This window comes from Limulus polyphemus, unplaced genomic scaffold, assembly GCF_000517525.1.
Source record: "Limulus polyphemus unplaced genomic scaffold, Limulus_polyphemus-2.1.2 Scaffold131, whole genome shotgun sequence".
NCBI lineage: Eukaryota > Metazoa > Arthropoda > Merostomata > Xiphosura > Limulidae > Limulus > Limulus polyphemus.
The window spans coordinates 420,202-438,242 of record NW_013665741.1 but is presented as its reverse complement, the minus strand read 5'-3'; the positions used below and the strand labels follow the sequence as shown (position 1 = coordinate 438,242).

Sequence of the window (18,041 nt, the reverse complement as noted above, 5' to 3'; positions counted from 1 at the left end):
ACACTAGTCTTTCAGTCTGATTTACTCATTTAAAAGAATTGGAAACAAACTCTAAAAATCTTTTTTTCATTCGAAAAAATGACAACAGAGTATGAAAGAGCATGCTAACAGGTACTTGACTCACTTATTGAAGTTAAGATTATCATATATATATATATATATGATAGTCACATCATAAGCCTCATTTCAGGTATCACAATAAATGAATATCTTAGTGGGATCTTACATCTTTTTAAATGTGCCTTCTAAGCACTCTCCAAAACCCTTTAAATTTGGTTGTTTTCTTTCAATATCAAGCTCAATTTAGTATCAGGCACAACAGTTAAATCACATAAGATATTTAAGGTAATTAGATATTTCCTTTTATGGTGGACTTCACATCTTTTTTTTTATTATTAATCACAAAAATAAATACCTTCCATGCATATCAAATTTAGCTTTTATTGTTTACAGATTTTTGGATTACCTTTTTGATAAAATATAATTAATGTTTGTTTTTGAACTTTGCTAAAATTTTAATTAAAAAAATCTACACTCTAGTTTTAATTCTTCAAAATCAACTTGCTTTCAGCTGATCTGAAACTTTTTTTTTCAACAATATTAACCAAATAATGGTAATCCCTCAATTGTTGTTAACAATCTCAATATTTCTTCTCTAACCAAAATAAATCAACTTTTTAATCTACAAAACAAAGTGTATACTTTCTCTGTCACAATGGCTATATACATCATGAACCACTTTTCAATTTTCATCAAAATATCAGGAAATCATAAGCATGGCCTACTCCCTCCTAAGACAAATTTCATATATACATCATACTATAAAAACACTAAACGAGGTTTTAAAATCAAGATGATTATCCAAATTTCAAAACAATTAAGGAAAAATATTTTCTACACACTCTTAAACATAAATAAAGCCCATCTTCTCGCCCATAACACAACCACACACACATCTGGTGACAAATCTCACATTATTCAGCAAAAAAACTGTTCTAAATTACATTGTAATCTATTAGTACATACACATCTTTCTTAAATCTGATACATAATAAATGTTTTTAAATAATTTCAAGCTCTTTAAACCCTACTCTCTAAGAATACTAAGAAAATAAACTTGAATAAAAAAATCAATTTTTAATTATATTTATTCAACCAGTTTTATGTTTATTTTAAGATTGTTATATTTTCGTTTTTAAGGCTATTTGAAAATAAAGAATTTATTTTATTTTATACTAGACTTTCAGACTTAACATGGAATTTCACTTTTATTTTGTGTCAGAAGGCTACAAACAATGAAACCAGTTTTTTTGTTTTATTTTTTCTGAGTTATGAAAAATAATGATAACACTGAAAATTAAACTTCTGAACTTTTCTGTTTTCTATAGTAAATTAAATTTGGATGTTTTTATTCAAACCTGGCTGGTAACTTTCTTAATTTCACCATTATATTCAGTATGTTCCAATCTTTTTTGGATATCTGTTCTTTACAAATTTGTCAGAAGATCTAGCTTATCATCTTTATCAACTTCAAAACACTATGCTCATTAATTATTATAAATTAATCAATTTATACTTAATTCCCAAGATTTTTTCACCCTTCAAAATATCGTTTTTTAAATTTTAAGTTAACTGTAAGCCTTGCAAAACAAGCATTCAAGTCAGTCATACTAACTTACACATCTCAGGTAAACAAGAAAACACAAAATATAAAATAAATAAAAGTTTGAAAAAGAAGTTTGTTTTGAGAACAACAGTAGTTTTCTCAAACAACATAACAAGCTTATGTTTTCCTCCCTTGTTAATCTAAAATTAAAAAGTATTTTATGGTCTTTGTTGAAGCTTGAAAATAAATTAAGTACTAAATAAATGAAAACAAAGACATGGAGAACATGTGTCCTTATAATAAATAAGTCCATGGTATAGAAAGAATGACTTTCAACATGACTTGCTCAATTTCTCCAATATTTGCTATTGAAAGTGTGAAGACGAACAATTTCAGGTAAAAACTTATGAAATAATACTTACCATATCCACCAAGGCAATATAAAGGAACATTCCTGCTGCCCCAGCAAAAATCCATTCATTTGCACTACTAACATTTCCCAAAGTGACACCAATTACCATTCCCAAGAAGCAGAGAATGGAAGATAAACCATTATACAACAAAGCTTGTTTAACAGTCATTCCTGCTTTTAAAAGCATGGCAAAATCCCCTAGAAGTAAGACAGATTCAAATAAACAATAGTAGCAACGTTATATCTAATTACAACACTTATATTAATGATGGAACAAAGACTTCCATACAGTGATAACATAATGGTGCATCAATCTGTCCTTATAAAATACAACTATTATAATGATGTTTTTATAGGAATTTGATCTCAGTAAAAATTAATACTCACATTATGTACTATATATGTATATATTATAGAAATATAATGCTAATGAAAATATGTTGGTTAGATATCTCTCTTACATGAAAAATTTATCTTTCTCTATGGAGTTTAAAATACGATTTTTTATTGTTTTGCTGACTCTGAATAGGTTTACTAATAATATTCTTAAACGATAAATCAAGTGAATAAAAAAATAAACATATTTTATGTTTTCTAACTTCAATCTCAATCAAGAAGCTCTTTACATATATCAAATGAGCAAAATATATATTAAATAGAAAATGTATTTATTAAAGACATGATACACACAAAAATAAAATACCACTCAGAAATATTTACATCTCATTTAGGTCAAATAAAAAAACAGCTGAATAACAAACTTAATGTTCAGTGCTTGTAAATTATATTCACAATTTTAAAGACAAATAAATATTTCATGTGTACCATAGTCTTTTCATTATATATGTATAAATGTATTATATCAAAACCTAATAGCCACAAACACTAAAAAACAAGGCTTAACTTTATGAATGATATGCCAAGCTCACTACACCTTTGTAAATATTACAGCTTATGGTTAATACCACTTAAGTTTCAGAGTGAAATATCTTCTATTTTTGTTTTGATAAAACCTATCTACAATAAATAGAAAAAATTGTATTAAGGGCAAGTGTAAAACTACTAATGCAGTCACCAGCTTATTTTTCTATGAATGTATTTCAGAAATGGAACAAATAAATAATCTTTCTCATTTTTTAAGTCAGTCTTACATTCTTATTTTGCAATGTATTTCTTTTGGCACATAGTTGTTTGTGAGAATGAAATGAATATTGAAATAATAATTTCATTTATTAGTATGTGAAAGAATTCTACTAAGAACTTTCAAACAAATATAGGTAAGAAAAACTTATCACATGTGAATATATTAAGGAGGTGTATCACCATTTGCTGATTAATGCAATTTTCTGCACTTGAGTGTTATTTTAGATAGTATCCAGTCACTTTCTTGGATGCTTGAATCAAAGACTAAAGACCATAAGAGCTGAAAACACTGCTAATGGTAAGAATACCTAACTGACGACCTGAGGCAGAGTGGTCGTGGAAGCTTTTTTGTAGTTTGCCTGTTGTTCATAATTAAGATTATTTATTATTAATTATAACTTTATTGTAGAATTTTAGCAGCTCTTCTGGTATAAGTTTTTACATAAGTAGTCAAATAATTTGCATGGGTTCAGATAAATGTTTTTAAGCATTTAGAATTTGCATAACACACTGGATATTCCTATCTGTTGGATTCAGTTTTCTCCAATTATTAATTCAATAGTATGAAAAAAATAAAACAGAGATGAAACACTGTTCCCTGGTGAATCTATCATCTTTAGTTAATGATTTCATACTGCTTTAAATACTACATTATATGATAACAGTAATTTGTAATATATCTAATGGCTACAGGACACTAACTACTGTTGAAAACAGTCAAGCTTTAAATGTACAGAAAACAAACAAAAACAAGTGCTGAACAACATTTTAGCTACAAATACTGGGTGAATGTATAAACATTTCTGTCTAGAATTTTACTGGTATCTAAAGTGCTATAAAAACAGACCATATATTTTCCTTATTTTCAACTCTGATTAATGGAATAATAAACAATTACACAACAAAAACTATACCCACCTAGTTCATGTGGTAGTTCGTGACAAAATACAGCTATTGTTGTGCTTAATCCCCCTGAAGTGCCTGATGCAAAAGCAGCCCCTGAGTGAGAATAAGTGCCCCAAAAAAAAACAATGTAGTTTCCTTTAAAAGTACACATGATGATGATGATAACTATAAACTACATAGGCAAAAATAATGTCTATATATATGATGTAATATTAATTGAGCTTGAAAATTTAAGCAGAAACAAAATTCTAAAATAGGAAAATAAACAGTATTCTAATAATGCATGTACTTAGTCATTTTTTAGAATACTTCTGTACTTAATTCAATAATGCTTAATAAACAGCTTAAAAAAGTTACATAAACAAATAAAAGATATACCAATTGCAAGGCCATCACAAAAATTGTGAAATCCATCTCCCATAATAACCATCCATGCTACTGCAGACACTGATGTTGGGACTTCGTGACTGTGTCCATGTCCCTTATCCTGATGATGGTGGTGATCAGCAACAGTGATGACATAAGAATGATTATCATCTTTATGATAATAAACAGTATCTCTGTGACACTGTTCATCACATGACACATCTGCCTTATTATCAACACTGGCAAGATCACTTTTGATTGAGGAATAATTGCAAAATGGAGAAGAATCTTCAGGAACATCTGCACTGTATTCACAGTCATCTTTTTTTCCAAAGGAATTATGTAATTCTATAACCACAAAGAAAATATATGTATCATTTGATAATAACTCTTATGTTAAATAAAACATGACTTCCTGCAGTAAAGAACAGATTTTGATATAAACATGATTACACAGCATACATAAGAAATAGAAAGTGAATGGCAGGCATAATAGTTGCACAAATAATACACATGAAGCTTCAAATTATCAATGAGTGTGAATAAAAAAAAATCGAAAGTTAATTTTATTAACATAATTTTCTCATATTCAGATATAGAAAAACTCAATGAAATTTCTATTCACATTCCTTTCAGTTATTTTTTATAAACATACCTCAGAAAAGATGAAAATATTTAGCTATTTAAAAGACCAGTTCTGAAACAAAAAATAAAAATCACTATCTAACACAAAATAGTTCCAAAACCCTATCTTAATACCTGTAGAAATATTTCTATAGTTATCTCACAAAACAAATGTGATTTTTAAATAATAATATATTAATTCCTACTCAACACAAAACTTACTCTGTAGTACTTCAAGATCCGTATCTTCTGAAACTATGCCATTTTGCTGGTAATGTGAGAGCTTTTCTCCAACATTTGTTCCACAATCCATCTGTATTCTCTGAAGTGTATTGAAAGACCCTGGTACTGATGGAAACTTCAAAGGCATAATGTGATTTTATTATTAGAAATATCATATTATAAAGTGCTAAAAATAACATATTGTTGAAGAAAAACAATGGCTAACATGGATTTGTTGGTTCTGAAGAACACACTTAGTGTTCAATCTGAAGATAATTACAACAAAACGTATATATAAGTTTAAAGGCTACCCATTCTAATCAGAATTGCCTCTATATTTTTAAATATTATACATTGTCTGAGGTGAAGCATCTTCCAGGAAAGGGCAGGGTAACCATCTTGTCAATAAAAACTACCTAAAATATTATCAAATTTTAAACTTTAAATACTTTGTTTTGCCTTACTGGTATTAAATCGTGAAATAAGGGCATAAGCCCTTTGAACATTCTGCTGAACCATTGGAATATATTTAATGAAGAATTAATAATTTTAAGGGATTCCTAAACTAGCTTAACACCTATACTCCAAAATATAAATCACAGGCACAAGCAAGATTATAAAACAGATACAACCAATTGTAAGTTTGACAAAAAGAACAAGTAGGCTATTTTTTATTTATTTATTTCAGAATTGAAAATCAACAAAAATGTAGAATTTTAATACAGTAACAGCAATACATTAATAAAAGATGAGGTTGTAGAGGTGGAACAGAGACATCAACTTTAGCAATTCTAGTCAGGAGAGCATAGGAGAAATTAATTAGTAGTACAAAACCATGGGGAGAATACTCTATTTGTTTCATGTTCAAAGATTCACAATGGGCTATCTGTGTTGAGGCTACCAATTTCTGCATTATAAATCTTCAAGCTTACCACTGAGATACTGTGGAATAAGAATATTCTGATACAATATCAAATCAGCAGTGTCTTACATAATTAAAAGTAACTAAAATACATAATAACATCACAAGTGCTTTTTATGCACACAAAAAAACAGCAGATAAATAGTTCAATACGTTATTTTAAGCTGTATATGTTATAAGTTGATTAGGTTTTGTTTTTTTTTACTCACTATCTTCTTATGTAATTCTGAAAACATTACTGCAAGGGTTCATAGAACCTGTATATACTTTCAAGAACCTCATGTCTGTTTGTTTGTTTGGCTTAAGCACAAAATAATGTAATAGTATATCTGTGCTGTATCCAATGCAGGGATTAAATTCCAAGTTTTTAGTATTATTGTTGAGCTACCAGGAAGACAACCTTATGTCAATCAACTAACAGGGCACTACTCTTCAAAGTAAAGTCATTCCAGTTTATCAAATACCTTGTGAGCAGTTATTTTTAGAAGTTTTAACAGGCTTAGAGTTTACATAATATGACTGCAGCATATAGTTGCTGCAGTCAACCACAGTTAAAAATCTGATGAAATAGTTTGTTTTTAAGTGCAAGGCTGCACAATGGGCAATCTACACTGTGCCCACTGCAGGGATAAAAAAACCCACATTTTAGTATTATAAGTTCACAAGCTTGCTTCTAAGCCACTAGGCTGCAATGCAACAGAGAAAGGATTAATCACGTATATGCATATATTTTTTTAATGTATGAAAATAAAAGTCCAATATTTTACTGATCACTATAATGAGAGTAAAGTACTGTTTCACCATCAGAATTTCATTTTTATTATATATTTTTATAATAAATCAAAATTATCTAAGTCATAAAATTTGAACTTTGGAGATAAAAAAAAACGTTCACTAGTCAGTTTCCTTCCACAGCCAAAACATACCTCTTGATCCAATTTACAACAATACTCCCTTTTAATAAGTAAATCAAATATTATTTGTGATACATAACTGCAACTATTTTTCCTCAACCAGATTTGTTAAGACAATACTTAATCCTGTATTAAAGACTCTTAAAACAATTTCTTTACAAAGTTCTAAATCAGTAGGAGATGCCTAAGACTATCAGAAGTTTTAATGTAGGAGAGATAGACTAACTTTTTTTGGAAAAATAAAATGAATATTTAAAAGTCTAATTCATGAGTTAATAATACATTGATACAGTCAGATATTGTCACAAAACTCTGTCATAATTTCAAGAAAGTTTAATAAACCATTATGAAATTCCCTTTTACAGTAAGTAATGATATTTAAATTATAATCAGCATTTTTAATACACTCTTAGAGAATGATAATTCTATCATACATTTAACTCAAAGGCAAATGCATTTGTTATTATAAACTCATAATGGTACTTGCACATTAACCGGCATCCTTATTACAAAAACGACATACTCATACTCATTGCCGATTTATATTTATGTGCTTACTTGTATATATTTTATTTAAATATCAAACATGTAGTTGGTACTTGAACTAGACTCACTTTATTGTAACATCAATAGGATGTTGGCATCATTGTGCAGTTTTCCAAAAGCTTGTAATTTAAATTTTTTGTTTTGTGTTTTCGATATATATTTGAAAAATATCTTACATAAAAAACAATTACTAACAAAATTTCACAAGCTAAAGAGCAACAATTGAACAAAAATACTTCAATTGAAAAAATCTACAGTAATTAAGTATAATCTAACACATCAATATCAATCAACGAATTCAAACCCTCTTTGTGAAAAGTTAGAAAGCTACGTTTTTACAGTAAGACATTCAACATTTATAACAAGTGTTCTGGCATGTTTTTATAATGAACAATTACGTTTTTAAATAGAGATAGTTATTTTGTTGTAAAAATACCTTGTGAATGCTCCTCTTCTTACACTTGTTTTTTCTTTTGGTTTGGTAACTTGTCAATAGATGCAATGCTCTTTCTGCCAGAAATAAGATATAGATTCCAGCTAATGCAACCAAACCTCGCCAAACATGTTCTCCCTCTGTTTCTCCTGTGTTTTTATTATCATGTTTGTGCTTTTCTCCACCTGCCATGGCCTATTATTTCAAATTATATTCAACAAAGTTTACCAATAACAAAAAATTACCGAGCTCATGTAATTTTTGTGAAAGAGAAGTTACATCACGTCATATAATTCTACCTATTAATATGTTTGTTGTTTACAAAAATGCAAATAACTATGAATTTATTCATCAGATATTAATCTACATTTCTATCTCCTAAAACAATCATATTGGTTTATGGAGGAACAAGTAGAACTTTTTCTTTCAAACATTATTTTCTATTCCAGAATTACTGATTAATTCAATGAACAGTTTTAGTTTAAGTAATATATATATATACACAATACATACTAACTAATAGGAAGAGTGAATTTCATTCTGTTGATTTAGAGCATATAAAAAAATAGCACTGAGGTGGAGTCAGTTTGGGTTAGTGTTAGTGGATATAAAGGGAAACGTCTTTTAATAGGAATTTGTTATAGACCAATAGGTCAGAATGTAGTAGTTATTGTGAAATTGTATAAGACTTGTTACAAAAATTAAATCTGAAGGTGTGGGGGGAATGTTATTAAATAGATAGAAAATTGGCTGGAGAGTAGAAAGCAGGGAGTTAATAATAAATGGAGTTAGATGAGTAGTAAGGGGTGGTTAAAGTTTGGAGCTGGTAGGGACATCCTTGATGGGCTAATAAGCTCCTTTTTGCTCTTTTAAAATTTTATGAAATTATGAAATCAGGGGCATACCTGAGTTAAGCTACACATAACATTTACAAAAGCTAAGCAGTGCAGAGAATTGAGCAAACTCAAAGACAAAAATAAGAGTGAACGACATTTATACCACTACAAGTAAAAGATTAAACCTTGTACAAGATACTAAATTGACTTACATGAGGTAGAAGGTGTAAGAGAGCATCTCCTGAAAGGCTACCAATAGCAAGACCGACAAGAAACTGAAGAAGTGTCTGGTAAAACAGTCGCTGCATCACTGGTACAATGGCAACACTGACAATCCCACACAGACTAATCACTATAACAGCTGCTGAACCATATGCCAAAGCTGGTTGAGGAGACAACTTATATAAGTTAAAGTTACATCTTGTTGAAAAACAACTCTCTTTTAATAGGTAACATTCTTTCCAATTGTCAAATTTAAATACTTTACTGATTAGTAAATAAAATAATATCATTCATAACTGTTATCATGATTTTCCACCATAATGTTTTCAATCTTACATGAAAATTTTTGTGAAATCTACTTATCAAAGAATTAAATATGAAAAGTGATTCAGATATATTCTGTAGCCTCTTCTGCATTCAACATATAAAAATATAAATCATACAAAGTTTGTTCATGCTACATGAACTAGTAATCTCAGACAAATCTTTAGCCCCAGTTCCCACACACTAGCTTGGTTCTTTCAATGACATGGGCACACGTATGGAACACTCTAAATAACATTTGTTTTAGCACTGAAAGGTACGATATTAAATAAATGTGAACTTCAAATTCTGTACCACCAGGAAAGGGTATTTCCCTTCAAACTTCCCAAAGTTTTCCACTTTCAAGTTTCAGATAAGAAACGAAATATCAAAACACTTCCTTTTCTGTTTTTTATTGTGTATATTGACATAAACTTGTCACTGAGAAAGAACTTTATTTATAACTATGGCATAAAAAATTTAGAGAATATATATATATATATGTTTCAATAAATTTTTAGAGTCTTCTCAGTCTGTGTTTTATGTTACAAAACACATCAGAATTCAGTGTCAGAGCCCTGCTGCCCTGATTCAAGTACAAACATTCCTTTCAGTGTCACAAATGAAATCAGTATTAGTGTTTTTCATTATTTTTCTCTTTATATTCTGACTTGTTTTCCTAATGTGATTGACTGTTGACTCTTGACTCAATTTCTGTTAATTCTAAGTAGCACCTCTCACATTAAACGGTTTCTCACAATTTGGGTTTAATAAAAAATTTTACAGAAAAATAAACTAGCTTGAACAGTCTTAAAGTTTAATTTAATCCATAAATATAGTTTATACAATACCAGATACTTTTGCAAGTACACAAAAAGGGTGTTCTGTCAACTTTCTAAGACATTTTATAACAATCTTCCAAAAGTAACTTATCCATACAAATAATTAGTATATCCTACATTGAAAGTTATACATGTAGATACAAAAGTACACTAACCATACGAGTTTCTGCTACTTGGTTTATCTTTTTCTTCATGAATATCGCTATGACAATCACCTATGTCTTTACAATGATGTTGCTCCAACTCATATATAATGGCTGGGCAAAGGTGCAGAAAATCCTTTTGAGTGATGAAGCTATCCGCTGGATTTAAATTAAAGTGCAGAAGTATCTCCATGGCAGTAAGACACTGAGAAAAAAATACAGATAAAACTTAATTTATAATCACATATTTCATAATCAGGTTCATTATGACTTACAATTCTGTTTAGGAATCAAAATCAAAATGTATTTTCTGGTGATTAAAAAAAAAAACAACTGTGCTAAACAAAAAATAATAAAACTAATCTTTAATAATACTCATACATCTTGAATGAAACATTTCCTCACAACACAAAGAAATAATTTGTTCAAATAATGCTTCTTTTTTTCAGATATTATGCATACATTCTCAGCATATTTTTGGCATATAAACTACATAACATACTACATGTATTAGTATTTTATATACATGTTCTATCATATCTCATTTTCTTTTATCTCTACTATAACTCCTGTCTTCTGTTTATATGTGATTATCCTTTAATTGTATGGATGCAGCTCCATAAATTGGAAGCTTATTTTGTTTAGTGATGTATTTAGTAAAATTAAAATACAAGTTTAACCAACCTTTTGTGGATATTTAACAACTTTTGCTACATGATCTGCATGAATATTCATATTTTCTACAAAGTTCAAAGATGAACTGTTCTTCTTTTTCTTAGGTCTTTCATCTATTATAAAAAAAATTACACAAAATGTTTAGTTTTACACCCGTATTGACTTCTCTGTTGAATAATAAGATCACAGGGAACAATAACATATTTTTTATAATTATGTATAAGATAAACAAGTGAAAAGACAAAATACCACTTATTAGTTTTTATATTAAGATTATACATGCAACAGAAAATAATATAATTTTCTACTCACTGCTTAAAACAAAGTTACAAATAGTGGCTGTAATATAGAATTCAAGGTCTATGGCTATTCATGCAAACATTAAAATAAAAAGGTCTTTCCAAATGCCTCAAATAAAAAATATTTTCTTCAGCATTATTAGTTGTTATTATTAAAGTATTTATGTTATTAAAATATTTATAAGGTTTGTTTGTAGTAAAGAACAAAACTACACAAAGGGCTATCTGTGCTCTGCCCACCATGGGTATTGAAATCCGGTTTCTAGCATTATAAGTCTGCAGACATACCACTGTGCCACTAAGGGGGCTAAAATATTTATATTCTTAAAATGATACAGAAAATTAACTGAAAATTAGAAGAATGAGACTAAATATTAGAAGAACATCAAGAAGAAATTTATGGAAAATTCAAATAAGATCAAGTGATAAGAAATGAGAATTTATGAGAAGTATTAAGAGAAAAAGTATTAAAAAACAAGTCTGAGTTAAGACAATATTGACAAAGCTATTAGAGATGTACAGAGAGATTACAACAAGATTGAAGAAACTGAGAAATGCTATAGTGACAAAACTGAAGAGGTACAAAAAAAGACATCAACAAAGTATAAAAAAGGTTGTAATTACAAAATCAAAGAAATACAAAAAAGAAATCAATGATAAAAATTTGGAAAATGAATTGGTAAATACAAAGATCAAATTAGTCACACCTCTTTCTGCATCTGTCCAAGAATTCCTGCCTAAAACATCATTTACTACAAAATATGGAATAGGAGAACCTATTTGGTTTACATTTATTATGATTACTGCTGCATCATCTGTTACTGCAGGACCTTTCTGACTACTGCAGCCATGTCATTACTAAATCCAATTCAAGAATTTAAGTGGCAAATTCATCCAATTGAGAAATCAATTGACTGTGATGGAAAGGTATTGTGGGAGACATATCAGGCTCAATTCAACATAATTCTTGAGTGAATAGGTGGAATAGTGAACAACAAGCTATTCATCTTGTTGCCCTTTGAAAAGGACCACTTGTAACAACTATACAGCGATGGTAACCACCTTATACAATAGATTCAGCATGAAGCATCAGAAAGAAAAATTATACAGGGGAAAACTCTGGAATGGATGAAAGAGGATAAATTAACTGAACTTACAGAAGATTTGGAAAGACTTATACAATATATAACCCAGATTTAAATGTGAAATGATGGATTCATTGGCACATGGCCAATTTATAGATGCCTTAATAGATGAAGATATGAGAATTAGGCTGAAGCAAGATAAGTGCACACATTTAAAGGTAGTTCTACAACTAGAGATGGAACACGAAGCAATTAAAGTAACAGATAAATAAATAAATAATCTAGAAGTTATGTGATCATCAGATCAAACAGTATGGGCACATCAACTCCACCTGAGGATAGTTTGGAAGAGCTTAAAGGATTAATAGTACAACTAATTACACAGAATGGAAGGAAGAAACCACAAGACAATACGTATTTCAAGTTTAAATTGTAATAACATAACTGCAAACCAAAACAGGTAGGGAATAAGAACTCTTCCCAAAGGATAGTAGTAAATGGGAACTGTTATAGATGTGAGAAACCTGACTATCAGAGTAGAGACTGTGCAAAATCGATAGGTGTTAATTAAGACATCAAGGAGACAATATCCTAAGAGTGAGTCTGCAAGCCCTATCAGATCAAAGGAACAACAAAGGGCTAACCAGAAACCAGGAGATAAGTAGTATATTATTTAAAGAAATCAGTCCATGGGTTTATTTATGTAAAGCTTTGAAGCAAATTTACTGACACTGGTTCTACAGTTACAATAGTTTGACCTGATTTGGCAATCAAAGAAGATGGAGTGATACAAACAGCAAATGGACATAAAGTTTTGACAAGAGAAAAGTTGGAAGTTACCCTTATTGTAGGAAGCTTCTACATGCCTCATGATGTACAGATGATTGACATCAAGGAAGAATGCATATTGGGAACTGACTTCATATGGAGATATGTTTGTGAATAAGGTAGCTACAAATAGCTTCACAGTCTATGAGAAGGAAATCCTGTATGTTACATGACAATTACTACACCAGAGGGTGAATTTCTAGTGATATAATAATAATAAGTCATATTACCACTGGGAAGTAAAACATTCATAATTTACATTTAGTGACTGGGTTGTAGTAGAATTAAATACTCCAGCATATCTTGAGGGAGTAACGGTCTGAAGAAATCTTGGAGATCCGATGGATAAACTTATCATCATTATTAGCAGCTCCTTCTAACACAAAAATAAATCACAACATTGAAAATATAGATTACAACAATATAAGAACAAACACTCTACATGAACGTTTATGTTAAGTAAACATGAGACATAAAAATAATTATAATAAATATATATAAACAAATATTATTAATTCCCTTATCACACTTAAAAAATATGATCCTGAAAGCCTTTTTAAATTGTAAAAAGATAAGCGCTTTTCAATCACTAGGTGTCTCAGACCATAATTTAACTCCTATAATTATATACTAATATTTCAGTTTTTAAGGAGTTTCAACAGTTTATTTGTTTGTTTTGAATTTCGCGCAAAGCAACACGAGAGCTATCTGCGCTAGCCGTCCCTAATTTAGCAATGTAAGACTAGGGGGAAGGCAGCTAGTCATCATCACCCACTTCCAACGTTTGGGCTACTCTTTTACCAACGAATAGTGGGATTGACCGTTACATTATAACGCCCCCACGGGTGAAAGGGCGAGCATGTTTGGTGGAACGGAGATTCGAACCCGCGACCCTCAGATTGGGAGTCAAGGGCCCTAACCACCTGGGCATGCCGGGCCCAGTTTCAACAGATGCTTAGAAAATAACATTTAATGAAACTGTAAACAATTTAATAATAAATTCAGAAACAAGGTTTCTGTAAGCAACAAATTACAATTTTCAGTAATATCTGCAACATTGCTTCGAAAACTAATCAGAACACTTCAGGGTTGTCATGCTAGTCTACTTTGCATAACAATGACATAACTCCAACTTTTCTTACACTTTACTTAGTTATTCTTTGTCCCTCATGAAAAAAGCTCTACATTTCAGAAATGCTCAGGTTATAAAGTTTCTTATTTTTAGCTTTCATCAGGAATCTGATGTTTAAGAGCACAACTCTCTTAAACCACAATCTTCATTTATCTGTCAGTCAGGTTACTTGTTTTAATTGAAAGTGATACATTTTACATGCTGGTATTGATAACCACATAGGTCATTTATTACTACTATTAAAATGTTCCATACTCACAAGCTTTTGAAAAGGTATATGTGTGAATTGTTAGTGGTATTCATCTAGTATTTCTCAGCTAAATTTACCAGACAACCCCCGCTTACGAGCTTTGCTTGTTCGTAGCGACCCCCATTATCTCTACAAGGATGGAAAAAACACGGCAATTCTATCTATTTTAATAAAATGTAGACTCAACGCAGACAGGTCGCGACACCTACCGTTTGAGACATTAAAAATTTGCAAGTTGTAGTGCTCAGCCAAAGTTGTCTTGATGCTCAGCCAGCTGACATCATGGTTGTCACGACTGTTTTAATATATAAAAACCATGAAATATCCATTATTTTTCTTTCTTTTTTTTAATATAAATACTTAATTTTGATAATCAAACATATCAAACATTGTCTTTAGATCTGAGGTTAATATATTCTTGTCTACACTTATTAAGATGAGTGTACAAAAATTACAAACCACTGTAAATACGCACTAAGAAACATGAGCTTGTCATTTCGAATATTTATGTTTAAAATAGTAAATCAAAAGAAATGCGGCTAAATTTTAATCCAGGGGATGGGGGTCTTTGACCTGGTCATTTAATGTAGATCTAGCATGGTCTGACGGTTAGGGTGCTTGACTCGAAATCTGAGGGTCGTGGGTTCGAATCTCCGTCACACCAAACATGCTCGCCCTTTCAGACGTGGAAGCATTATAATGTTACGGTCAATCCCATTATTCGTTGGTAAAAGAGTAGCCCAAAAGTTGGCGGTGGGTGGTGATGACAAGCTGCCTTTCACAGCTAAATTAGGGACGGCTAGCGCAGATAGCCCTCGTGTAGCTTTAAGCGAAATTCAAAATAAACAAATAAACAGAACAATATTTTATTTAGCTTTGATTAGAGAAGATCTGTTTAAATAACATACAAATAATAATATAAGAGTAAACTCGTTCAACTTAAATAAATTCAAAAGATTATAAGTCAGTAAATATACCTATTTTTAAAAATATCTTTGTGTAATAGAAGCATCTACCAAGAAAAAAGTAGAAAGCAACACTCTAAGCAGTTCAAAACTGAAGAGAAAATACATTAGAAACACGACTCTACAAATATTTGATCCAGAGGTTATCAGAAGAGACGCATAAGCATGGAATAATAAATACAGACACAGACATAGAAAACAAATATCAATAATAATTCTACATCTGAACAACAACTGACAGACGGAAGGGCACTCGATCAAATGTACTGACCTTGGGCTAGCTTTCCTTTTCTTTCTAGTTTTCGACCACCGGTAATATATCTCTTCTCATCTGTTACACTCTGCGATTTTGAGATAATTTGAAGATCACGTACAGATGGCCTAAAACCAGTATCGCTGGCTGTATTTTCATGTTTGTTTTCTTTTCCCACAGTTTTTATCTGTTTAAGTTTGGCAGAGTTTTTAATCGCTTGTTCATTACGATGTTCATCGTGAAATATGTGATTATCCTTACGGTTTAATGCCAGATGATGGTCATGTATTGCAACTTCTCCAATACCGAGGCTTTCCAGTAAACGCTCAAAACCCTCTAAAGTGATTACTCCATTATCTCCATACTTATGAAATATCTGTTTTAAGAATACATTATGGTCTATCGTAACAGAACCATTTTTGTTAAAGACATTTTCATGTGGACTGGCATTCGAAAATTCGTGGTCACAGTGACAGTATGAAATAAAAACTTGACTAAGCAAACAGCTTGTCAGTAAAAAGACAGTTTTATGGTCACCGACAGGAAACATTCTATAAATACTTAGTTTGATATAAACAGTCTTCAGACTTTGCTTGCTGTTAAAATAACCAGATAATGTCTTCGAGTTGCGTATATATAAGCTCTCGTGCACTGCACACTCTTAGCCAATCATAGATAAGTAGTTTCGTTTTCAAGAGTGTTAAGATTAGAGGAAAAATAAGAGTACTTCAGAGATTAGGTATTTCACAACTTGTTTGTATCAATAATAATAAGTTGTAAGTTCCAAAAGTGTGTTATGAGATCTATAGTATTTGTCTAAATAAACACCGTTAGCTTGTTAATTTCTTTAATAAGCAGAAAATAAACAAAGGTGTGTTCGAAACTAAGATCATTGTTATCACGTTTTGTTTTCTTGTTTGAATAATGTGGAATATGAAAAGACCATGAGTTTCTATCTTGTATTATTTATATTATATTATTTTTACCATTTATTCTATTTATGTGCATGTTTTATATAACACGTGGTAGAGAAAGCTACTGAGGCCATGTTGTTCTAGCTGCCTTTCTACCTTTGTTGTTCTCTGGGAGATAATGCTTGTTCTGCACGTTGCGCAAGGATGTCGACAGCGGTGTCCTCCAGTGGTGATATCCCGAGGTTACGGCTTCACTTATGTTTGAACTTGAGCACAAAGCTACAAAACGAGCTATCTGTGTTTTGTCCACCACGGGTATTGAAACCCGATTTCTAGCGTTGTAATTCTGCAGACACACCACTATGCCACTGGGGAGGGGCTTATGTTTGAATGAGAATGACAAGTTCTTACCAAGTAAGGAATGTTAAACAGTTTATTAGAAATCTTCACAGAGTGAGAGTCGATATATTGAGTCCGGTAGGAGTGGTAGTCCGTTGTTCCATAAAAGCAATACATATTGTGTTTGTTAGAATAAAGACTGACAATTTTGTATCTTACTCTGTATCCATTTTCTTTATTCTATCCTCTTTCAGACTCCATTATTCAAAGATTTGGCATTATTTCGTAATAAATACTTTAATCGGATCTCCTGTTATTCAGTGAAGCTATCCCTTTCCTCTTTAAGTAAAATCAGTCGAATCTGATCATATCACAATAATATAATATAATACTATTTCATAAACCAACTCGATAGAAATGTCAGGAGTAAAAATCAAGAAAATATCGTCATCATCTTTTCTTTGCCCATTTCAAACAGACCAGAAAAAGAGAATCTCCAAGTCTACTCTTATTCAACCAGAAACTCTAGTATGTTCCCATGGTAGGCACAGCAGAGATAGTCCATTGTATAGCTTTGTGCTTGACAGCAAACAAACACATTTTGTATAATGTGTGACTTTATGAATATCTCAAGACAATTAACTTGCTAATAAATTAGTCATTTCCACCAATTCATAACACACGTGTCGTTCAATCAATATATTTCCATAACCCTCAGTGGCGTAAGTATGCCCACGCAGCCCCTGTTGTTGCGAGGGGGGGGGGCTGACAAACTTAAGAATTGCTGACATGGGGAGAGACATACAATTTAATTGAATTATGAGGCGGTTGTGCTATTCTGTTAACAGAATCGTAATTTTA

At 30.8% G+C, this 18,041-nt stretch overlaps 1 protein-coding gene across 3 annotated transcripts in view; it reads right to left on the bottom strand.

The window, feature by feature from the left end:
- The window catches only part of LOC106473539 (zinc transporter ZIP10-like), an 18,698-nt gene extending 2,161 nt beyond the window's left edge, over positions 1–16,537 (bottom strand). Inside the window, exons 1-10 of one of the 3 annotated variants that reach the window (XM_022403026.1) lie at positions 15,946–16,072; positions 13,587–13,703; positions 11,125–11,228; positions 10,453–10,645; positions 9,143–9,312; positions 8,098–8,289; positions 5,280–5,415; positions 4,446–4,781; positions 4,080–4,160; positions 2,029–2,216 (exon numbers count right to left, since the gene is read on the bottom strand). In XM_022403026.1, coding sequence (XP_022258734.1) covers positions 2,029–2,216; positions 4,080–4,160; positions 4,446–4,781; positions 5,280–5,415; positions 8,098–8,289; positions 9,143–9,312; positions 10,453–10,645; positions 11,125–11,175 — 1,347 coding nt within the window. In that variant the 5' untranslated portion in view covers positions 11,176–11,228; positions 13,587–13,703; positions 15,946–16,072. Of the gene's footprint in view, positions 1–2,028; positions 2,217–4,079; positions 4,161–4,445; positions 4,782–5,279; positions 5,416–8,097; positions 8,290–9,142; positions 9,313–10,452; positions 10,646–11,124; positions 11,229–13,339; positions 13,551–13,586; positions 13,704–15,945 lie in introns of those variants that run through there. The other 2 variants (XM_013934223.2, XM_022403022.1) reach the window with 2 other exon arrangements.
- Between the last annotated feature and the right edge of the window lie 1,504 nt (positions 16,538–18,041).